This window comes from Aulostomus chinensis, chromosome 8, assembly GCF_037954235.1.
Source record: "Aulostomus chinensis isolate RoL2024-O1b breed Wild chromosome 8, RoL_Achi_v1.0, whole genome shotgun sequence".
NCBI lineage: Eukaryota > Metazoa > Chordata > Actinopteri > Syngnathiformes > Aulostomidae > Aulostomus > Aulostomus chinensis.
The window spans coordinates 18,986,366-19,011,707 of NC_141327.1; the positions used below are offsets into that span (position 1 = coordinate 18,986,366).

Here is a 25,342-nt window from a genome sequence, read left to right on the forward strand (position 1 = left end):
GGAAAAAGTTGAGGATGGATTTTTAGGGAATTTAGTAGGATGATAGAGTTTAATTGAGGGGATAATTTATTAGATTCTGAAAATGATCTGATGGCGTCATTCTGCCTTGACGGAGGTGTGTGCTCTCCCAGTCCCCACGAGCTCATCAGTTACGTAGGCAAATCAAGATCAAATTAATCAGCATAATCAACTACTCAGCAATAAAGACTTTGATAATGTGCAATAATACTGGAGGTGAGTGTGAAGATTTGAGAATATGTGGCCATTAAAACACCCATAAACACAATCTAAAACTTCATCTGGTTTTCAGTCTTTATAGTTTTTTGCTGTTGCCAACGCTATCAGAGGAAATATCCACACATCCAGTGTGAAGCATCCGTCAGTCTTGAGAAAGGAAGATGTCACACCCGTCTCCTGCTCAGCATCACAACTGATGTGGATGAGACAAGTTTTTCAAGAGTCTCTGCAACCAAAATGTTGATGATCAATGAATTCAGATGTCGGGCAAGACACACCGACTTGAACAGCCTGAACAGACTCGGGGTCAAATTAACGTAGCTTCTGGTGTTGCCAGTGGACATCAGCGGCAAAACATCCTCAATGTTTGCCTGTTCTAATTTACGGTCTACAGCTTGTGTGTCTGTTATGGTCTCAAAACTGAAGTCTTGCTTGTCCTGGGTGTCTCTTGGTTCTTGGCCAATATGGTGAGGTTTTACTAGCCCGTCTTGTTTTACAGAGTCCTCCTAATGAACTGGCTGTGTTTGATCCGCTCCTCTTCTCCCTCTGCCTTTCCTCTCTTTGTCGGAGCAAACAGTCACTGCTGTGGTCCTCAGCATTATTGGAGTGTGGATACAGTGATAAACAAAGGGGCAGACCTGTGTGTGTGTGTGTGTGTGTGTGTGTGTGTGTGTGTGTGTGTGTGTGAGAGTGAATTTGTGTGTCAGAAAAAGCCAGAGAGAGAGATGCATCTTTGGGAAATGCCCACCACATGGTGTCTCCAAATGTGTGTCTATGTAACCTAATAGAGTCTGGGCCCTGGGGTAATGGGGGAGGCAAGTTTGTGTGTGTGTGTGTGTGTGTGTGTGTGTTTATGTGTGTGTGTGTTTATGTGTGTGTGTGTGTTTATGTGTGTGTGTGTTGAGTGGTGTAGACGCAGGTGTTTTAAAGGATTTCAAGAGATGGATGAAGACAACACAGAGGTTTGTAGGAGCTCCCGCTCACAACTTCTTGCACGAACGCGTTGAGATATGAAATGCAAGGAGAAATTCTTTGATGCGGCCTTTGATATTACACCATATTACACCACTGTTACACCTCATCATCCAGAGTACACACAGACGGAGCATTTCACCTCTGATGTGCTCTCTAGAGGATCTGTTGGGGGACACCAGAATTCTCCGTAAAGTCTCAAGCCTGGCAGCATGATGGCAGCTTTGTTTGATTCTGTGTTCAAAAAAAGCATCACGGAGCCATTTTTTACAGAATAATTGTGGAATATGTCAAAGGAGCTTAGAGTGTATTGATTAACAAGCAGATAGATTTCAACCTCAATGGATCTTCGTCAGTGTGGAAATACACTGGAAAAGACCATACGCTAGTAAATATCAAGATCAAAAAGAACGGTATAAGAAAGGAAAAAATGACATCAAATATCAAATACGGAATGTACTTTTATTGAAAATGTTTTAGGACAGGCTTCAAAATGTATAATTTCCTCGATAGATGTGTTTTTCGTTCTGATGTATGGACTTTACGTTCCTCATAACATGAAATAAAGTGATCAAAGTCAAAAGACGTAGGTTTTACTCATCATGATTATTATTATTTTTACTATCATTATGGTGACTGAAAGAACAAGATGTAAGTTTTGGAAAATTTCTCAGGATGGTGGTGATAAATCACCAATCGTCAGTGTTCTATCAGATCGTCAACGCAACGATCTGTTCATTTGTCTCACATTTTTTAAACTGAAAACAACGCAAGTAAATCTGCAAAAAAAAATGAAACAGCCACGTAAACAACCCCACCTTTTTTTTGTTGGAGAGGGGAGGAGCTGCACCTCATACCTGACCCCAGACCAGTTTAATATAGCTCTCGAAGGATTCAGCAACCCTGCTCAGCGAAGGACACACGCACGCACACATGTACACACACACACGTGCGCGCGCGCACACACACACAGATTTTCCAAACTACAAAAAAGTGAAAACATTTTTTTTTTTCAAAATAGCAGGTTGAGCAAGTGTTCATATATAGCAGGACTGTTGCAAGAAGCAAAGTCGGCCCAGTTCGCACATACCGGTCTGACCTCAATATAAAACTTAACAAGGACCCACTTCCAAACACAGATTCTCAGGGGTTTCAAGTTGGGCTTTCCAAAAATATAAATACAATGTGGGGGGGATGAAGAAGTATGCACAAGACTTAATATTGACCAAGCAGCCATGAATACTATTGGCTTCAACTTTGCGGTTGTAATTCGCTCCGAATGACTTCCATACGTCTGACAAATCTGCTTGTCGCTTTGCGGCTGCCATGGCGCCGGCTTGGCAACTGCTTTTTTTCACTGTCAGTGACAAGTTTTGCTGATTTCCAGAGGACGGGTGTCTTTCTCTGTCCTCTGTTGAGTTTTTTCATTTAAATGCAAAAACACCACTTTATGAAATTTCTTACATACTGTAAAGTGTTCACTGATGGTGTGCAACTGACCCTTTACACACACCTGGAGGATCATGCACACACACACACGCACATACAAACACAAACCCTTATACAGAAATTCATCCACACACTCAGAGAGGCCGCTCGTCTGTGACAGCTGAGCAGAGAACTGTATAGCCGAGTAGTATTTTTACCTTGGCCCACGCGCTGAACAAAATGCCAACTCTTGGCCTTGAGAAACTCACACACAGAAACACAAATGCACATGCAGACACACACTCTCAGACACGACAGGTCAAGCCCATCCAACCACTGCAGCAGCCGCAGAACATAAACAACTTTCACACACTGTGAATCATCTGAGCATGTCAATATTGTTTTAGATAAATATATACAGCCACATATGTAAATATATGCAACCATAATTATTCCCCGAGACCACAAATGACCATGACGGTAAGTTAGTTCCCACAGTTTCTGCAGCGTAGCAGCCCAACCCCACGGTACTGAAATCCACAGCTCGGTTTACAGAACTGGCAATCAGGCCGAGAACGAAGGGTGGAAGGTGCTCGATGACAACAAACAGCAGTATGCTGGTTTGAACGTAAACTGAAACGTTTATTTCCTGTGACTAAAACTATTTTCTGGCCATGAAACACCAAATGAAACCTTAGATGAGAAACCAAATTCTAGATTTCGCTGCTTTTACCTCCCGTGGTCTGTCCTGCTCTCTTTCTCCTCTTCATCACTCACACACACACACACACACACACACACACACACACACACACACACACACACACACACACACACACACACACACACACACACACACACACACACACACACTCCCAGTGGGCAGCAGCTGTTGGAGTGCTAATCTCCATTAGCTACTGAACTGGCCTCTATGGAAAGAGCCATGTAAAATCTGTTCTCTTACGCCTCTTACTCATTCATCCAACTAAAACACCACCACTGAGTCACAGACAAAACCAGACATTTTATGCCTCAACACCGGCGACAGCCGTAGCCAGAGGCATTATTGTTTTTAATTTTTCCATCCATACTTCCGCCTGTGCCATTCTCATGAACGCGATATCTCAAGAACGCCTGGAGGGAATTTTATTACATCTGGCAAAAACGTGCACTTAGACTCAGAAAAACACTGATTAGACTTCTGTGGTCCCAGGTTGATGTCACTGTGACCTTTATAATATATAATTTGACCATAGAATGATCACAACATTTTTCAGAAAAACTGAATGATATAGAATGATTCATTTTTTTATGCAAAATGTCAAAGAACACCTCAGCGTGACATCATAATCCTACACCATAACCCAGGAACAGTTGCAGTACACTCAATATCCTTCAACAGTTTGCCTCAAATTTACCTCTGAACTGGAAATATAGATAGATTCTGGACAAACATGGACATCAATTCCAACTCTCTGGCAGAGATGTACAGTAACCAGGCAGTAATCAGTCTTCTGAATATTTTAGTGTCAGTAACATTCTCCACCATATCTTTTCAAACTATAATCTAACTTGCACTGATACAAACACACAACTGACAGCACCAGGCTGCTATTCATCTGAATCGTCTTACACCTGCTCTGTGACGCTCCCATTAAATGAAACAAATGAGAAACGACATTTGAGGCAACAATGCAGTGCATTTTGGTGCTGATAGGAGTAAAACCAGGACTTACAGTCTGTAAAGCTTTGTCGTTCCCAGGAACAGCAGCTCGGGGAACACAGCCAGATTATTCCGATTCAGGCGCCTGTAAAAACACAGCATACGTTAGGGAATAAATTCTACCCGTTCCAGACAGTGAGGGTGAAGTGATTTGTGTATAATTAGCTTTTTAAAGTGAAATGTGTGTTTCCTGATCAGCATATCAGATTGTGATATTATTTTGACTGAAACACAAGTCGGTGTCGTTATGGGAAGTTTAATAGAGTGAAGAGATTAATGGAGACACTTGTTTTTATACAAACACACACATGTTCATAGATGGATACTCTGGGTAACCCCTGATTTAAGGGGTACAACATGGCTGCCGGACAAATAGAGAAGGAGGAAGGGGGAGAAAAGGGAGAGAAGGCGTTCGAATGAAGGGGAGGGAGGTTTTTTTATCACAAAGGCGGAGAAGAGGAGACGATGTGGGAAAAACAAACAGGCAGTCTGGCCGGGCTACCGAATGTGTGAAAAGGACCCCACTGAGTAAACAAGGCCCTCACAGGGGAAGAACTCACAACAACCCGCCATCACACACACACTCACTCACACACGCACAAACAGAAGTGTTGAGAGAACTCGGGTGAGTTTAATAATCTGGGTGCGATCATTTAACCCTGGTTGAGTGGACTGAAGAGGTTTGTGTGCTGTGTGTGTTGGTGTGGATGTGTGTGTGGATGTGCCTTGATGTGAGTCAGGGGAGAGTGAGGCAACTGAGTGACACAATGAGAGACAGGCTGCTGAAACAGTTTAACCTTGACACACACACACACACACACACACGCGCGCGCGCGCACACACACACGCACACACGCTGACAGGACCAGTGACAGATGCTTTGCTGGCTGCTACTGGAAGAGCGCGGAAAAGAAGAGGGGATTAAAAGCGAGGAGGAAAGAGTAACTTTAAACTTTACACACCCGTAAATCAAGGAAATGCTGCACTTCAAAAACTTGCTTTTTTCTGATAATTACTTTTTTGTCTTTACCTTCGTCTTTCACTGCTAGCAAACGTGTACTCCTTTCCTATGATGTTATCCCCCTTCGCGTCCATCCAACACCCACAAGTGCACAAATATATGAATTTGCGCGCGCGTGCACACACACACATACATACATACACACACACACATACACACACACACACACACACACACACGCACGCACGCAGATTCACATTCCACAGTTACATCAGAGGCCACTTATAAATATTTCACATCCAGCTGAAATGATGTTTCTAAATTATTCACCCCTCTTCCGTTAACGCCTGCTCTGGCGGCTAAGAGCCCCACGTGGTCCTGCAGAGAGGCCCACTACCCCTGCAGGTCCTGCCCAGCCATGAGCACCCGTTAGTGGGCTAGACCTCCCCTGGGAGAGTGCATGCACTGGCGCTGTAGGTGTGGAGGAGGAAGGAGGACAGAGAGGGGGTATGAGCTCATCTTCTTAAAATAGATGCAATGCTGTCAGACTAGGAGACTGAGAGAATGAAGACTGCTGCATGCTTTCTCACAGACTTTTGTGCATGTAAGTGCACTTTATTTGATTTTTTCTAAAATCACAGCTAATTTACGGTAATTACGCATAATCTGCTTCGTCATGCATGCTGAACTTGTTTCGATATGCTGAATTAGGTGCATGTTTCACAAAACCTGCAGACGAAACTGGATTCATTCATTCTTTTATTTGACATAAATAAGAAGCAATAAGTCAACTGAAGTCAGTCCTTCCGTCTGTTGGCTTCCACTGAACTACGTATCATTTTCATCATCAACTGATCGCACCAGTCTGGAAACTTCTTTTAGACACAGACTTCAAAGAAGGTTATGGAGTTGGAGGATGAGATTGCACCCGCCAGTGAACACACGACTTGTCACAACTCCAAGTTTAGATGCTCATTGTGGATCTGACCACAGAGACATTTGCTCTGCTAATGTTCTCATGGTTTTGTACATCAACCATCAATTCTAGTGAATTCGTCCTTTAAAAGAAAAAAAAAAAGACAAATTCCAATACTTGTATCTTTGTTGTCTTTGCCTGCTGCATAACGTGTTTATGATTCCATTGAGAGTTCCATTGATTTTTGTTTAAATCCTGCTTCGTAATCTAATTGAGCACATGAAATCCCTGATTTTCTAGGTGCCACTGAAGCTTCACACGCAAGCACACACACACACACCCACACACACACCAGCATTGTGTAACACCTCCAGAAAACATTAATTGCCACTAAAAATGTAACTCTCTAAGCGCCTTAGTGGCTAATTCACCATATTAACCTTTAGAACAAGAGCTTGTATTGTAAAAGCCTCTTAACCTGACTTGAAAGTCTGTGAGAGAGAGCGAGAGACAGAGAGAAAGATAAAGAGAGAGAGCGTTCCATGTCACGTCCCCACAAAACATGTATTACAATATCACTTTGAGTTTATTTATGTGCAAAAACGTACTGATTATTTCTCTCTCCAATCATCCAGTGAGCTCTGTCCATACCTGGGAGTGCGTGTGCACATATACACACTCAAAGCACTTCCATGGCTGTGTCTCATTAGTCAAAGTCTGGCCATAAGTGAATGAAGAAGTAGAAGCCAGTAGTCTGAGGTGTGAGAGTCACTCCAACTAGCTAATGCCACACTGCAGCATGGTGATAATCCCTGCAGTCATAAACAGATGCTATGGGCCACAAACCACATAGTAAATACGCACACACACATTTCTGCCTACACAAACATGGCGCCGCTCCTTTGTACAGCTACACACGCATACCCACAGACACATAAAGCACAGAAAAATACTTAGAAAGACACACTTGCAGTTTTCACACCTCAGAGCCTCGTTGATGTGCAGCACTACAGGTTGAAGTCTATGGCTGGCAAGGAAATAACAAACCACCTGAGAAACCAATTACTACACCACTAAAGCCACTGCTGCCATAAGACACATCCAACAATCTGTCACACACACACACACACACACACACACACACACACACACACACACACACACACACACACACACACACACACACAGAAACGTGTGTGTGGGCACATGCACAGTTTAGTTATAACCCCAACAGTGTGGACATTTCTGTGACTGACAGACCATAGAAAATTTCTTTACTCCAAAACCACTTGAAACTGACCTCTGTGTGTGCGTGTGTGTGTGTGTGTGTGTGTCTTGCAGAAGCGAGTTTGTCTATTCTAACATTTTAAGGTTGAACAGTTGGCATGAACATGAGTCATCACCCAGCACAGTTACACACTCTGATCCGATCTGTTATTTAAAGATCGATGACAGACTTCTCACCACGCCTGTGAATTCCTTTACTATCATTAAAAAAGAAAGAGAAAGAAAGAAAGAAAGAAAGAAAGAAAGAAAGAAAGGGAAAAGATCTTTTAAATTCATCAGAGTTGGAGAGCGTTTGAGCACACTGGTGTTTACCTGCAAATATAACAAATGTGGACTGCGGCGCAGATGGGCAGTGACGTGGGAAAATCTATCACAAATGACATTTTAGACAGAACGGTTGTAGCAGAAACAGCTTTTGGAGTGTAAGTAATTTCAGGCTCTTCTATGCCACAAAACAGATATTAAAAATCCCACTTTTAACCGCAATGATCGGTAACAATGTTATCACTAAACCACAGTTCCAGTTTATCGTTCAATCCTGGGATGACTGTTACCTTTTGCCTCTCATATTGTTCAGCTATTACATCGTGATCGCTTGCTTTCAAGCTTAATTGTCTAATTTGTAATCACTGGTGATAGAAACATCTCCCCCACCTGTAATAATAGTTTTATTCATCGCTGTTGAAATTATCTTTGACATGTGATCACTCAATTACTGGCTAATTATCTCAAGCTTTATCTTACCGATGTTCTCTGAGATCATTGTAATACCTGTAATTTGTGTTTCTCTCTGCGTGTCTGTAGCTGTTATCTCCTTCAGTCTCTGATTTTGAACTGGATAGGGGCCATAAATGTAAGATGAGGATAAGAGGATCAGGAACTCCTCTCTTTCCTATTCTTCGCCCACAGGGAGACAGTGAGGAATGTATGACATTCCAATATGCAAGGGACAATAGAGGGAGAGAATGAGATGGGTGGGTATGGAAGGAAAACATGAGAAGAGGTTGAATGAATGAAGGGAAAAAGGGTGTGAGGTCTTTTAGAGGTGTGTTTTTTTTGGTGTGTGTGTGCGTGTGTGTGTGTGGGGGGGGGGGTAAAGTCAAGATAAAACCAGTAGTAACGGAGCGGCCTTGTGAAAGTGAATGCATCCATACCCGTGCATGCGTTTTTGCATGAGTGTGTTGTGACATGCCTATCTCCTCCACACCTCCCTCCACCATCTGCCCCTCCTCCATACCCCCCAGCTACTGCCCCACACCTGACCCCACCCTGCTCGGCCCTGCAGGGCCTATCGCAAAAAAAAAAAAAAAAAAAAAAAAAAAGATGAGAAGGAGAACCGTTTTCTACCCCTGTGGGGGGCAGTCACTGTGGATCCATCAGCCCAGCTTAGGGCCCTCTCCTCTGGGCAGCGGTGCCCAGCAGGTCCCCTCCAGCCCCCCAGAGGACGAAGGTCTTTGAAATGAGCCCCCAGACTCCAGACTATGGCGACGTTCCTTTGTCCGGCATCTGCGGGGGGGCATTGATGACTGACTCCATCTTTGTGTTTGTGAACATGCCACGCCAGAGATGGTGAATTACAGTTGAGAAACCTCATGAGGACAACAGGACACAGCCATGTTGTGTCAGAAAGTTAGCTGCCGTCAAAGGTGTTTGTGGCAATCAGAGACAAGACGGAACCCGAGAGCCTCGTCTGACTGATGTTCTTTATTCATTACTTCATGTTCTACGTCCTGGAGCGTCGGAGCCTGTCTGCTAGCATGTATGATGTCTTTGTACCGAGAACAGTCACTGTCAAAGTTTACTATTACAGCTGGACCATAGGCAGTAAAATATTACCCTCTTTGTCCACAACTCTGGGCAAGAATTCCCAGACCTGCTTGGTGGGACAGAACCAGGCATTGGTTCACGCCAAACACAAGCAGATTCACTATAGCGGTCCACAAAGCTTCTCTCTCTGTCAACAATGAGCAGCTATAGTTTAACAGAGAGCAGAGAATAAACAGGCCCAACACGACGGAGACGGGAGCATCCTGACGACTCCTGAAGAATTCCACCAAAACGGCTATCAAAAAGATTAACAACCTTCTTTTTAATTTTTTAAAAAAAATTCATGATCTATGTCTTTATGTGTACAAGTGGATCTCTGTGTGTAAGCAAAGAGGGATTTTTTTATGTCTTTAATTAAAAGATTGTCTCTAAGCCTTCTCAGACTCTGTCACAGTCTGCTGCATTCCAGTGTGTCGCTGCCTGTCTGTCAGGCCACCAAACACACATACACATACACACACACACACACACACACACACACACACACACACACACACACACACACACACGCATATATGAACAGCTCACACATCACACAGAGTTGACAGTCAACACAATGGACATTTCACCAGTCAGGGGTCCACATCTCCCTTCTCTCTCTCTCTCACAGACTATCAGAGCTTAATTATGCCATAACTGCCTCAGGGTCAGATTCGGAATACCAGCGATTCCACTCAAGCGCCGTAACAACCTTTAGCTGCTCCTCATTCACAAGATCAGTCTAAAAATCTCCAGTCCCAGCATCACCTCACGATGGCTCAGGTGAGCCAGGATGAACACAGATGGGGGGTGGAGGGTTACGAAGGCCTTCAAAACCACCAGCGCTCAATCCACTTAAACATCCAGTAGATTTAATTCACTCCCAGACGAAAGATGAAAAGAAAAATGTGGCTCTGGTTCGTGCTTTGGCACATATTTGCAGCGTCGGACATCTGATGCTGTCAGAGGTGTGGTACCAGATTTACATGTTGTCTAAATGACAGGGTTGGAGTTTTTTTATCCTGCATTTTAAAACGCAAACATGTGGATGACACATGGTTGATGGTGTTCAGTCACACCAGGGACCAAATCTAACCTCAAACCTGGTATCATACAATCAAGCTCTGACTGCAACAACAATCTAATCTCAGATTTTAAATGCCACGAACCTGCAAACTCACCGTCATCGATGTCTGGGCCGTTTGACAGCGCTATCCGTCACAGTTATTAAAATACCAAATGAGGGAAAGTCTCATAGAAGCTCATAGAATTCAGACCCTCCCAGTCTATTACAAAGGCATCTAACTGAGATATTTCATGTGCATTAACTCTTTGAGAAAAGGAACATATGTTTCTGCTTGGCATGCAGATGTTTTATATCGTGGAATATGTATTTCTTTTTGTTGCAGAAAATGTGTTAAGGGTTGAAAGGGCAGCTGCCTTGGCAGGACACTGTTACTCACAGTCTCTCCAGCTCCTTCAGGTCCTGGAAGGCTCCTCTCTCAATCGTGGTGATTTTGTTCTCCATTAGCTGCCTAGAAGAGAAAAACCAGGAGAGAGAGGGTGAGACGATGAAGGGAAAAAAAGAGTGATAGCGAGACACATAGAACATGAGAGCGGATGGTGAGTTTTGGCTTTCAAAAAAAAATCAAGAAAGATGGCCACAGATAAGTCAGAGAGGAGGAAGAGGAGGTGAAGGAGAATGAGATAGGGCCAAAGAGATTGACACTGCAGGAGAGGGAGGGGGAGATATGGGAGATAGTTGGCGGTGGGTGAGGAAAAAGATAGATTGGTGAAGATGGAAGCGATAGAATGTTGCAACAGCATGAGAGAGAGAGAGAGAGAGAGAGAGAGAGAGAGAGAGAGAGAGAGAGAGAAGACAATCAGCAGAGGGTCGATAGCGTCCCAGAATTGACTTTAAAACTGGCCTATCAGTTGGACAGCAACTCATCTATCATCCAATTTAGCCTCCATCTAACCATATAGCTGTGACTACTCATTCATTTACACCAGCACAACTGCACCAGGAGCACAGTGCTGACCGAGCCCATCAACAACACACACAAACACACACGCACGCTTTTTTTAAGTTGTGTGTTTTGATCTTGATAAACAAGCAGGTGGTGCACGTGTACAAGTAAATATAACTGGCTGTCATACTGAAAAGCAAAATGGTGAATGGGGGAGCACGCTTACACACACACACACACACACACACACACACACACACACACACACACAATTAAGGACATAATCTCTGGAGGAATTCCAGCAATGTGTATTCCCCCATTCACTTTTAGCAGTTGAATTGGGTACATGCACATGCACAGGCGCACACGCACACACCAACAGCAAGCTATCGCTGTCCCTGCCATGTTGGTGCAGAGGAGCCTGGATTCGTCTCAGGTAAGGAACCTGTTCTTACTTGACTCTTCCCTTTCATTTCCTCCCTCCCTCCTTTCCTCCCTCCCTTCCAGCGGCATTCCTCCTCCGCGGTGTCACGTAATGACCGCTATCTCTTTCCCTCTTCGCCCTCCATCACTTCCTCGCCAGCACGTTAATCACTCCAGCACATGGGGCCCCGGGGCCCGGTGGTTAAAATAAGACCCTCCTGACACTTCCACTGGCAGATTAACAGGACAGCATTAACAGGTGCCAATGGTGGTCTGTTTGGACACACACAGACTCAATGAAGCCGCCTCTTCCCACGACTAGACGCAGTGCTGCATGCGGCACTTCCAGGACTGGATGAGTCTCACGCGCTGTGAGAGTGTGTGTGTGTGTGTGTGTGTGTGTGCGTGCGAGAGAGAGAGAGAGAGAGAGAGAGAGAGAGAGAGAGAGAGAGAGAGAGAGAGAGAGAGAGAGAGAGAGAGAGAGGAAAGACAGGAGAGAATAAAATGCATAAAAGCCACTTACAAAACTCGCAGATGCCTCAGACCTGCAAAATCGGCCTTGGTGATTTTAGTGAGGTTGTTTGCATTCAGATCCCTAAACAGAAAAAAAAATCAACAAGTTAAATGCATGATTAAAATAAGAAGACTGAAACTTGATATAAGGAATCACAATTTGAGCGTCAAAAGAGGAGCTGTGGTTGCTTCACTGTTGGGTAAATTTCAATTTCATCAAGGGATCTCTGCCTAATAAAATACGGCCTGTTTAACTCAAAGCCACTTGTCCAAATCCGTTTTTGATTAACTTGCTGGTCTCCAGACAAACCGATGTGGTCTACGGAGGCAGTGCTAATGCAACAGTGCGAAACCACCAACACAACCACAGCAGTGCCCTCACTTCAGCTCCGCGAGTCCTCGCAGTAAACATCTACTGTCTGTCTGTGTGATTTATAATACAATTAATATTCACATCAGGTGGACAAATGTGCAGTTTTTTTTTTTACATGTGACTTCATCATCTTATCACTATCAAGCAGTCAGGGGACATTTAAGAGGCGAGACAGAAGCATAACAAGTGAACCGGGATGATTCGAGATATTTAGGAAAGTAAAAGATCACGGTAAAGTATTTAAATGGGGTAGATTTAGATTACAATGGGACAAAAGTATGCCAATGTCCCCTCAATTGTTATTCATAGATACACAGAGTCTGTGTGATTTTAAAGGAAATTAGTATCGTTTAATTTATTCACTTAAGTGTATAATTCTGGAGGATTCCATGTGCGCAGATTAAAATTCTAACTGCGCTTGGAAAGGTCCCCCCCCCCCCACCTCGGTACTCACAGTCTCTCCGTGTTGCGGGGTATGTTCCGGGGCACACTGCGGAGTCCTTGGCCATGACAGTCCACTGTAGTCCCGGTGCAGGAGCACTGGGCCGGGCAGGGCTGTCCAGCTGCGCCGCCTGAGAGAACCAGGAGCAGAACAACCACCAGTAGCCCCAGCGTAGAAGCCGGGGAGCGGCCAAGGCCAGCGGGGCTCGGGGCTCCCACCATCACTGCGGCAAGTGGGGGCCAATGCGAGACCCTTAAAATACTAAGAAATTAAGAGGGTGTTGAAAAATAAATGCTCTGAGATCCTTGAAAGAGCTCACCAAACTCTGCACGCAACTGGATGTCGTCCTCCGTGTCGATGTCCTCCTCTTTCAGGCGTATCTTTCTGAAATTTCTCGTCCTAAATTTACATTGGGGTCTTGTTGCGTTGTATAGATGATTGAGGACCGGGACTTTGGTCCTCCTGGACAGGGAGAGGGGAGGTCGACGAGGCGGCGGACCGGCTCTCTGACTGCGCTACAGCGGCGCAAACTTCCACATGTCCGCGGCATGCAGTGCCCAGTTCCAACGGTGTACGTTGTGCCCGTGTACGTGTGTGAGTGTGTGTGTAAATATGTGCGTGTACGGAACCAAGCCAGGGAAACACCTCGATCCTTGTCCTGGTCCACACTCTAACACACACTTTAGTGCATGTACACACTCTCCTCAGGTAAGGCTGGTTATAAATTCACAACACGCGTCCGGCGAGCAAGCAGAGACAACGCTTGGTTTTTCCCAAAAGCTCAGCAGAGGTCACCGTGGTGGGGAGATGTATTGATTCCGATCAAGTATCAATTGCTGGTCACTGGCAAGGGTGTAGGCAATGTGAGGGAGGAAAAAGCCCCTTGAAAGACCAGCGCGCAATACTATAATCCAACTCTGCGTGGTGCGTCAAAGCGCTGCTCCCGAGAGTGTGTGTGAGAGAGAGAGAGTGGGAGAGAGAGAGAGGGACGGGAGCGGGCACGTCTGCTTCTGCGTATGTCCAGGCAACTCTCTCTCTCTCTCTCTCTCTCTCTCTCTCCTAAAACACACGCATAAACACACGCACGCACTGCGTTCCCCCTCAGAATTATCAGCAGGTTGGCCTTCAATGACACAGCAGCAACCGTTTGACCTCGGAAGGGGACTTTCATTCTCACTGCAGTGTCCCGGTCACCTGATGCCTTATTTAACTGGCCTCAGGAAGGCGACAGAGATTCTCTTTGTCGACAAAATGGGGAAGACCCGTCTGATACTCGAATTCCCAGGTTCTCCGAGTCTATTGTTAATTAAAGCAGACTCTGTGTTGCAGTTTTAGCGGTGAAGTGTCCGCACATGGGACTTTCCCGTGATTCACGGTTCGTGGCTGTTATATTAGGCAGCGGTCTGACGGCACAACGTCTCCTCAGTCACTTTCAAATTAGAGAAACAGACGCCGAAGGAACTTTTCAACATGTTAACTTTGTAAAGCGTAGTGACAGGCCACATAAAGACCTTAATCTGCGGAGTCACGGGTGAGATTCGTGGGAAGATTATTCGCTACTGATTGATAATCAATACCCGGAAGGCTCTTACGTCACTGCAACCTCAAACCACACCAGCGGACTCATCTTACTGGTTTTTGCTTTATTTTTGGCGTGTATTTACCAAAATAAACCCATATCTCCATCGATTTGACCAAAAGTAGTCATTTGTGAATAATACATCTTTCTAATACAATGAGCAGCATGCCATCATCTGCAGGTAAAGGTGAGGACAGGTCAAGATTTTTTTTGTCATTCATGTCCTTAAAATGATATTGCTGATAACATTTCATATAGGTCACCTTTATAAACCCCAGGTGTTCTTCCTAAACCGTCTTGCCCTCCCACAGCCTCTTAATAAAAGCAGTCACCCTACAATTATAACTTTTTATGACATTCCTTAAAGAGGATCTTTTATTTTCTTTTAAGTTTGCTTTCACATCCGTACAAATTTGTCCGATTAAGGTTGTTTTGCTCCTACTAATCTGATTAGAAAATTGAGCAGGACTTTGCGTTAAAATATACGTACGTAATATGAGAGTCATTCTTCAGTGACACACAGATTTTAAGGAGATTAAAATCTGCGGTGGGCCTCTATCTAACTCCCTCTCAAGTTAGAATATAAACAACTGCGTGTGATTGTAATGCTGATGTGAACTCTGTGTGTGTATCTTATACTGCACCCCCACCCAGCCCTCACACAAACACCCACTCCCACAGTCTCACACACTCATACCATCCTGAAGATCTCACACCAAATCTGATCATTGTTGTCCCCCCCCCCTTTTTTTTTTAAAGGAAGGGAAAGATAAGAATTGTAATAGGATGGAACAAAGGGGAGGAGACGGAGGCAAGAGAGTGTCAGTGTGGAGAAGACAGACAGATAAGGGGAGGAGGGTGGGTGCAGATGCCGGTCATCGATGGCAGTGAATCATAGCTGAAGTGAGGGAAAGACAAAAAAGAAGACAGGAAGCACAGAGGAGGAGATAGAGAGTGACCCCCTATCTCCTGCTATACAGTGATGCTTCAGGGGACATGGCCTGTTTAGACACAGCCTAGCCTGACCTGCCCTCCACACACACACACACACACACACACACACACACACACACCTGCGATTGCCTCAGCTAACAGCCTAAACACAGGTCAAGCCGTTTAAATCTGGCTGAAGGCCGTCCAGACCGGTGGCTGCTGTTTGCACTTGTGTAAACCATCTGATAAGAACGACGGGCATCGGTGCTCAGGTTCGTCCGTCATTTATTTTCAGCCCAGCTGGAGGCAAGTTTCTATTGATCACCATGTCTGTCAGTCCATGTTGCTCCGAACCAAAATATCTCAACAACTGTTGGATCGATCGCCATGATTTTTTTTGCAACAGACCTTCACGGAGCCCCGAGGATGTTTTTCGCCTTGATACTTCCTGTGGTGTAACCATGAAGTTGACATAATCTCCTAAAATGTCTCAACAATTATTGGATGGATGATAATGATCTGGTGCAGATCTCCATGTCGACCACTTTCTCATCTACCGCCACCGTCAGGTCAAACCTTTCACTTCTAGATAGTTTGGCCTAAAATTTGGACTCAGGCTCGTGTAGAATAATCTTCCACCATCAGATCAGAGCAGTCAGTCTTGGAATTGTCACCTCTGCAACCCATTTTCTGTCTATTTGTCTGACTTTTAGAAGGATTATGCAAAAATAATGAGGCAATTTGGGGGAAGATCTGCTGAATAAATCCAAAAATGGACTCTCTATGCCTGCACGCCAATAACAGCTGTAGACCAGAGGCGATCTGGGGTTGTCTGTCGTTGGCACATCCCATTCTTGTTGACGCGATATCTCAGGAACGCCCTGAGGGAACTGCTTTGTATTTGACTCAAATGTCCACTGGGACTCGAGGATGGACTTGAAACCATTTGGTGGTGAAAGGTCAAAGGCCAAGGTCACCGTTACTTCTCACAAACACAATCTTTCTAGAACACCTTTGGGAAATGTCTTCAAATTTTCCAAAATTTTCTATCGGGACCAAAGGATGGCATGACAGAATGTTAGTGGTCAAAGGTCAAGTTCACCCAAGTGTGATAGGCACCAGTGCAACTGCGATACAGTAGTTCTCGTCAATGCTGCTATCTTGAGTTAACGAAAGCTTGTGGGTAATTGTATTCTTATCACATTTTGAGTAGAAGCAAATTTCTTCAGATGATTAATCACGTCTGATCAAAATCACTGGATAATTATTGAGAATTTCATCAGGACGTATTCTTCCACATCTATTTGGTCCCCAGTGGGACAATTATTAACACAATTTGGAGAAAGAATCCAAGTAATTAATTCTTGAGTGGCGGTCAGGGAAACGGAAGGGCGGCGCCTGTCTCAGTTGAACCAAGTGAAATTTAGCTAAGATCTCGTGTTCTCTGTTCAATTCAGGCAACCTAACACTCTGGGAGGGGGGCGACTAATAATTCATCAATACTGACGTTTAACAGTCATCATTATGTTTTCACACCACTTAAATAGAAACCTGCCCTGCTACTGACCCGCACTTGACACAATTCAGGGACACACTTGCATGTTTAAACTACCTTAAACTCATTTTGTTCTCTTTAAATTTACATTCTGCTTTCACAATAGAGACAATGTTTTATTTAACAAACCCCCCCCCCAAAAAAAAATCCACATCAGCAAATATTTTACATTGTTGTTGAAAATGTACATGAAGAACAGCATAAACATAAGAAGAATGCTTTTTTTTTTATTTCTCCTCCATAATTATGGCAGTTTCTCAGTTTAGCAACATGTGGTGCAGTGATTTGACCTTCTTTTCAATGTGAATGTCAACTGGGGGAAAGGTTTATTTATGTGCGTTATTATTGTATGTAATCCAGCGTGGGAGGTGCCATTTCTATTGTGTATCACCACACACACACACGCCATAAAAAAAACCCCAAAACAAAACACACAAAAAAAAAAACCCAAAACAATAGAGGAAGTTAGAAGCGGTTGCATACGTCACTGGGCCAAATGCCTCTGAGCTCAACAGGTGAGCTTGATTCGAACCACAAAAAGTAGAATATTGAGAAACTTAACGACTCAGAGGATGAGATGAAGGATGGTACTTGAGAAACAGGTTATGTGCAGTTCATTATTTGTTGACTTGCCGCTCAAATGTCTGGTGTTTTTACAGAGCTGCTAATGAGAAGTGACTCTGTCTGTCGACTGTGATGTTGGTACTGCTCCATCTAGTCTGTTGATTTAGGAGCTGTTTGTGTTGTCTTTGGTTTATGGCCATGCAGTAAAGCTGAAGGTGTGTGTGTGTGTGTGTGTGTGTGTGTGTGTGTGTGTGTGTGTGTGTGTGTTTGTGTGTGTAGGTCGGTTCAGCCACCTGGCCTCCGGACAGCTGCTTCTGAGACACATGCTGCACAGAGCTCATCTGATTGCACACACACACACACACACACACACACACACACACACACACACACACACACACACAGTATTTATTAATTGACCATGTAAATTATTTTGCTAAAGATTCACTCTCATCTGACCCATGTTTGACTATGTGTGTGTGTGTGTGTGTGTGTTGCCTTGTTTAGCTATATTTCTGGGGTCCAAATATTAGACGCCCACTGTACTTATAAATCTCTTCTGAAGCTCAAGAAGAATGGAGACTTATGACTTAAGACTATGAAGACTTAGTTCCAGGGATAGTGTTACTCAATCAGTTGTGATGTTCAGGATAAGAAGCTAGTGGATGTATTTGAACTAAAGAATTTCAATGAAGGATCCCCACAAGATAGTAATATGTGTGTTTCCTGATAATCCATCATCCATTTTCTACACCATTTATCCGTTAAGGGTCGTGGGGGGGGGGGGGGGGGGGCACTATCCTAGCTGACATCGGGTGAGAGGCAGGGTTCACCCTGAAGCAATTAGGGGTTCAGTATCTTGCTCAAGGACACTTGGACATGGTCACCAGGGGAAGTGAGGATCGAACCAGCGACCCTTCGGTTGCTAGACGCCCACTCTACCTCTGAGCCATGCCGCCTCTCCTGCCTGATAATCACATCATTAAAAACCAATGATGTTTGTGTTTGGACTGGCACTGTCAACACAGTGGCTGGTTACACAGCTGCACCCACGCACACCCACACCCACACCCACACCCACACACACACACACAAAACCCCAGCAACATTAAAAATACAAAATCTCCTCCTCCCATCTCAGATTTCAGTCCTCCCCAGCAGCCAGTTTCGTGCTGATGTGAAGCGCCTATGAAACTGGATTGATGCCCTGAGGTGTATAAGTGGCTGGTTACCTTTGTTGTGATGGGACTGAGACACTGTTGTCTGTCTCTCTGTTGCTCTCTCTCTCTCACCTCACACACACACACACACACACACACACACACACACACACACACACACAAAAACCACCTCTGCAGCCCGGGGAGATGCTGAGAAGGTGAATAGCATCTCCTGGGTGGAGATTTTCTTGTAGTCTGTTGTAAAATCTGGAAGTTCCTCTGTAGCTGGAGGAAGGTGTGTCTGGGGTCACATGTCAGCTCTGTGCTGGGAAATAATCTATCATGACATGACATCTGAAAGACAAAGACGTGGAAGTTATCCCAATATTTTTTCGTCTCTTTTTGAAATACAAGAATTCATAATTAATTGTTTCAATATTAATAAAATACAATCCATTTCTGATGTAAAGTCTTTGTAGAAACATTTTTTTTCCCAGTAGCACCATTTTGATGATACATTGCATTACAGTGAGCTGGCAGATGCTTTTGCATGGCCTAAAAACATCAAGAAAGCACAAGGGAACAATCTGGGCTTTAAAGGTGAAATGAAAATAGATTTTCCGAGTTTTAATCTTGCGTCTCTCTGGTTTATTGTTAATTTATTTCTTGTTATATGGCAGAAACATGTCCAAAACAAGCATCAGAAAAAGTTTTAGACTTTCCTCTTTCTGTAAAAAGCATTCAAATGTTTGATCACTCATCCTGCACTCAGAAGAGTTTGTTAAATTTGCATCCAATGAAAATGTTTTCTCTAACTTTTTTTTTTTTTTGTATTCCTCTCAGACATTAATCACTCTGTGTCCCAAAAAAGACTTCAATTACATTGTGAAAGAAGCAGCTGTAATGGGATGGATAAATTGTTTGGAGCGTCACACAACCCCTGACTGGTTTAAAAATCAGAACTGAATCTATTTGGTTTGATAACATTTGGAAAGTCTGAAGGGGCGCATGATTAAATGATCTATTCACATTCTTCAGCAGAGAGCAACCATAAGTGGCCGGCTCATCTGCTGGAAGGCTTTAGTTCGCCTGCTCTATCATCCAGGGTTGCATTACACACCTTCAATTTGATTCACGAATGTAACGCCAATCAAAACCTGCAGCAAGATTCCTCCAAAGCATCTAGAATTTCCCAGAAATATAAAGTAAATATAAGAAGAAACAGCAACGCCTTGACTTTTGATTAACAAATCCCTAAAAGTGTAACTATTTCCCACCCAGACTACATCAGAATATTGACTTTATAACTATAAAAATGATTCTTGTTCTGCTGATTTAATCAAAAACACGAAGAACACGGCTGCTTTGGTCACCAACAGCAGTTAAGTCACTGCTGCTGCTGCTGCTCAGGCCAGCCCGGCTTCACACTTGGTGTCATTTTAACTTTTTGTAGTGACCTATTTTGGTCACATGATCGATAACAGCACCTCACACCACAACAGGTAAAAAGGCCAGTAAATCTTTCCAACCCTTCAACCTGTAGAAGAAGCAGATTGAACCCTAAATTACGCGATTAATGATAACCGAGCTGCAGCTAAAAAGAAGTATATTTTGACAGTGTATATTTTAAAATTGAGAGCTTTTCCTGGTCAAAAAGCCCAGTCTACTGCTGACCTCCTCCTCCCCTACATGGCCAGGCCCTGAAGGCTTCAAGAGCAAGAACTAAACCTGCATTAAAACACAAACCCAGGCTGCTTCGCCCAGTTCCAGGAACGGTCTCCCCTCTGACTTTTGTGGCGTCTCCATGAAGTTTCTGACATGTTTTTTTCTTCAGACGGGCCTGTTTGTTGTGTTTTACTGGCTTGATTTCTCAGGTTTCTCTGAAACATTTCTTCCCGATTCAAACGTTTATCTCTCGCTCTTTCAATGCTCTTGCTGACAAGGGTTACTTCACCTGCTCTATTTTTGATATCGTATTTTTTTCATTAAGCACTTTTATATGAAAAGACACAAATATGCGGGCATCATTTTAATATGAGGGTTTTAGCAATGACATCATTGAGCCATGATATTCCCGCATATTTTCTTTTCATGGCGCAACGATCACGTCTCAGCCGTTCTAATCCTTTTACACAATTACCCCTCAGTGTTTGTGTGTTTAAGCACATCTACTCCAACTGTGGCTTTTCCGTAGATGTGAATCAAAACAACTCAACTGCCATTATTCTAAAATAGCCTGTAAGTACAAGATAAACACGTGTGTGAAGCTAATTGTGCGTTGAGCGGCGGAGCTGGCGTGTTCAGGAGCATTGTTGTGACAACAGATTAAAACATCTGTCTGAACCCATTCCTGAACCCTGATTGAGATTAGAGGGGGAAATAGAATATATCCCAAATATCCCTCGTCTCGCCAAACTAGAGAAGATGTCGTCTAGGTGACAGAGAGCAAGTAGAGGCAGACAGAATAGATTACAAAGAACAATGCAGATTCCTTGTCTTCTCTCTTTGTCTCCACTGTTTTTCCATCAAGCTGAATCAGAAAAAAAGAAGTGAAGAACAATGAAAATGTCTTCCCTGCTCGCTTTTCCCCCCCTCATTGTTTTTTTTTTTCTTTCTCCATGCTCTATTAAAGAAAAGCCACATGGAGTTAATAACTAGCGCCATAAAAAACAACATTCTTACACACTCTCGTATTCGCACGCGCATGCACTTTTTAAGAGTCCACGCTGGAGATTATCTGTCGCCTGTTTATCACACTGAGCTCAATCATGGACTCGCTCATGCAAATGTTTGTTTGTCTGACGGCTAAAAAAGAAAAAATGCAGATCAAACAAAGAGCTGGAGACGGAGAGAATGAAAAGAAGTCAGTCCACAGCTTGAGACTTTTAATGACACTTTATTCAATCTTTTATTTAAACTGAATTATAGAGATGATCTCTTTTATTGCTTTGTTTTATTTTTTTTTAATTCTGGGCCTGATTTTCTACCATATATAAAAGCTAATATTAAAAATTCTTATATCCATGCTGAGATTGCAGGGGTAAAAAAAAAAAAAAACAAACTAAAAATACCTCAAAAATAATGACGCATCTTCGTTCTGTCGGTCAAGTCGGACCGTCCTACCTCTGAGAGGAGACGGCAACAGCAGAAGAGGCGAGTGCCTGAGTCACAGACAGTCCTAAGCTGTATGTATTTATTTATGATTTTTTTTTAAATGTGCCTTAAATACTTCCACAGCATATCAGACCCTGACAGGGGCAAGACTCTTGCTGCAGACGGCGTTTTATACCGGGCAGCTGTTTTCTGTCAAATGCGAGAGATGATGCGTGGAGTCCTGCACCTTGTGAAAGTGGAGTATGAGGAGTTTAAGGTGGAAATAAATCATGTGAGGCTTGAAACACATTTGAAGTTCAGCAGCGAAATGCTCCTCGCAGTGAAGACCTTGCACCTTTAAAGATGTATTTCACTGTTACACCGTTTTGTAGTGAAACCGGTTTCTGAGTCAGTCCCCCATTTCAGGGGTGAGGAGAATCAAAAGTAGGAGGCTTGAAAAACAGTGAGAGAGAGAGAGCGGGGAGAGGGATGGAGGGAGAAGGTTTGGTAAGAAAAAGTGAGGTTTGAGACAAGGGTGAGAAGAGGAGAGAAGAAGGGAGGGAGAGGAAGAAAAATATGAAGAGTCCTTTGGAGAAAACGAGGGGAAATTCAGGAGGCGAGAGAGTGAGAGGGAGGTGTGTGGAAAGAGGAGTGTGGGAAAAATCAATATGCTCTCTGGAGCGACTGGAAAAGACAATCAGTCCTGTCTGACCCTCGTCTCCCCTTGGTGTTATTGTGTGTGTGTGTGTGTGTGTGTGTGTGTGTGTGTAAGTGATGACCATTTGTGTGTATTCGTGCATATTCAATTCACAAATGCCTCTACGCGTTTGTAAATAACACGTCCGTACATTGATTTGGAGTTTGAGTAAATTCACCTGCCAATATGTGCTGCAGCATTGTGTGATTGTAATCACATAAGTGTGTGTGTGAGTGTGTGTGTGTGTGTGTGTGTGTGTGTGTGTGTGTCCCCGTCTGTCTCCTTCTTGTGTTTGCTGTCCTCAGCTCAAATGCCTTCTATAGGGATGACTGCTGAGGGCAGAAGAATGATGCCAGGGAAGCTAATGGGATAAAAAGTTCATTACCTTCTCTCTATCAACCTTATGAGAAAGGACAGATCGAACAAAGACTCTGAGCAAAGTTGAAATAGGATGAGCTTGTCTCTGGAGGCCTTTGCTGGCATCAAATGTGTTGGTTCCTGCTTACGTTTGCTTGCAGTCACTTTTCATGCTATCTCCATCTATGTCTCCGTCGTCTACGAGGTCACACAAGCCCAAGGCTGTAGGCCAGATTTTCTCCGATTTGTCCCCAGCTACTTTTAATGAAATGGCCCCCTTCTTTTTTGTGATAGCTATTACTATTATCAATATACAGAAGAAAGGGCTCATCCTCCTTTCTGCCTCTCTATCTATGTGTGCTCGCAAGCCTCAAGGCCAGTAGCTTTCACAGTCCTGTCCCACTCCATGTTCAGAGTTTGAAAAGCTGGCTCAACCCGCCATTGTCTGAATCGTCCTGAATTCAGTTCCTCCATCTGCCCTCAGGCACCTCTCCGACTGAAGGGGGTTGGGGGGGGGGGTAGATGGATAGATGAAAGAGCAGAACACAGAATGAGCGAGAAATCTACCAATGACAAAAATCCACTTTTCTCAATCTCAAATCAATCACTCCTCTGCAGCGGTCATCCAATCGCTTCCTTTATCCTTCCCTCCCTCTGCCCTCCTCCTGCTTTGTCCCTCTGCTGTGCACTTGCAGGGGGTTAATTGAGATCTGAACAGCAGGGAGGTATTATGGCATCGTTGCTAAGAGGACACACAAACACATCATCATCGGCACACCTCATGAAAGCAACACTTCTACCAAGCAGTATAAAATAATCCTTATTTTCAATGTTATGCCATGCAACAGCTGCACTGTAAGAGTGTGCGTGTGCTTCTTTCAGAGAAGTTTGTGTGTGTGTGCGTGCGCGTGTGCGTGCATGTGTATATGTGTCTGGGGGGGTGATGTCAGATTTAATGATGGTTTCCACCCTTTTGGAAAAGGCTGCCTCACTCCAAATCAGGAACCGACTGAATAAATCACACAATTAATCCAACAAGTCAGCGTGGCGTATCGAGGACCTGCGCACGGAAAACAGAGGAGATTGACAGGTGTGTGTGTGTGTGTGCACATGTGCGTGTGTGTGTGTGTGTGTGTGTGTGTGTGTGCGCGCATGCTTAAACTCAGCATGCTCTGTTAGTAGCAGATGGTAAGCTAGTGGTCTGTTGCCAAATTTCCTGTATGATCATGTAAATGATTACGTGCACAGCCACACACACAAGTAACACAAAGTCCCTATGACTACACAGTAAAAAAAAAGCCCACTCCCAAACAAACAAACAAACACACACACACACACACACACACACACACACACACACACACACACACACACACACAAACAAATGCAAACACCTGTAGAGAAATAACAGGTGAGTAGGACTTTCATTGCTGTGATACCATTTTAAGTATTTTTCTCTGATTTTTTTCTCTTTTAAATTCTCATTGTCAAGTCTCTGATGTGAAACAGTGGCTTCTCTGTATGAGTGTGAGTTGCAGTTAAGATGTTGATTGAAGCTGAGGTTTAACAGTGGGTAGCTTTACATCAAAGACTGATATTCACCTTTCATATCCTTTTCTTTTGATGCATGGGCGCGTACACAGACACAGACACACAGACACACACATACTTCATGGGAATAGAGAACCAACAGTTTCTCCAAATCAAAAAGTGACATTTGATTGGAATCTGTGATGGAGTCTCTCTCTCTCACACACACACACACACACACACATACACACACACACACACACACACACACACACACACACACAACACACACACACACACGTCTTTGAGAGGACCTTCATTAATATTGCATTCCCTGGCCCTTACAAGAACCTCAACAATCACAACTAACACTCTCACAGCTAAATGCCTGACCTTGACCCTGACCTAATTCTAGTCCCGATCTTCAAACCAAGAGCCAAAATATCCTCACAAGTGAACATGTCCTCACAGTCCAGTGTTAGTTCACACAAGTATAAAAGAAACACACACACACACACACACACTTGGCAGCAACAGGCAACAGGCAACAGATGCTTGTGAATGAGCTCCTTTGCTGGGCATGGGTCATAATGTGGCCATTCAAAATCATTTTCAACACATTCATAACCACTTATAGCTGCCCATGAATATTCACAGCCTGAGGGCACCCTCACACACACACGCACACACACATGCACTCTTAATGATATTCAAGCATGGATATGTACACACAGGAACAGGCATGAATACACACATTCGCCAACTAAAAAGATGAAGATACTTGAAGCCTTTTTAACATTTTAATGAGGTGCTGTATAACATG

The 25,342-nt window shown here is 43.9% G+C and overlaps 1 protein-coding gene across 11 annotated transcripts in view; it reads right to left on the reverse strand.

The window, feature by feature from the left end:
- Nucleotides 1-14,127, reverse strand: part of slit2 (slit homolog 2 (Drosophila)) — a 91,392-nt gene extending 77,265 nt beyond the window's left edge. For 3 of the 11 annotated variants that reach the window (XM_086211497.1, XM_086211496.1, XM_086211495.1), the window contains exons 1-4: nucleotides 13,064-14,127; nucleotides 12,247-12,318; nucleotides 10,794-10,865; nucleotides 4,374-4,445 (exon numbers count right to left, since the gene is read on the reverse strand). In XM_086211497.1, the coding sequence (XP_086067623.1) occupies nucleotides 4,374-4,445; nucleotides 10,794-10,865; nucleotides 12,247-12,318; nucleotides 13,064-13,272 (425 nt within the window). In that variant the 5' untranslated portion in view covers nucleotides 13,273-14,127. The remainder of the gene's footprint in view (nucleotides 1-4,373; nucleotides 4,446-10,793; nucleotides 10,866-12,246; nucleotides 12,319-13,063) is intronic. The other 8 variants (XM_086211491.1, XM_086211489.1, XM_086211487.1 and 5 more) reach the window with 6 other exon arrangements.
- Between the last annotated feature and the right edge of the window lie 11,215 nt (nucleotides 14,128-25,342).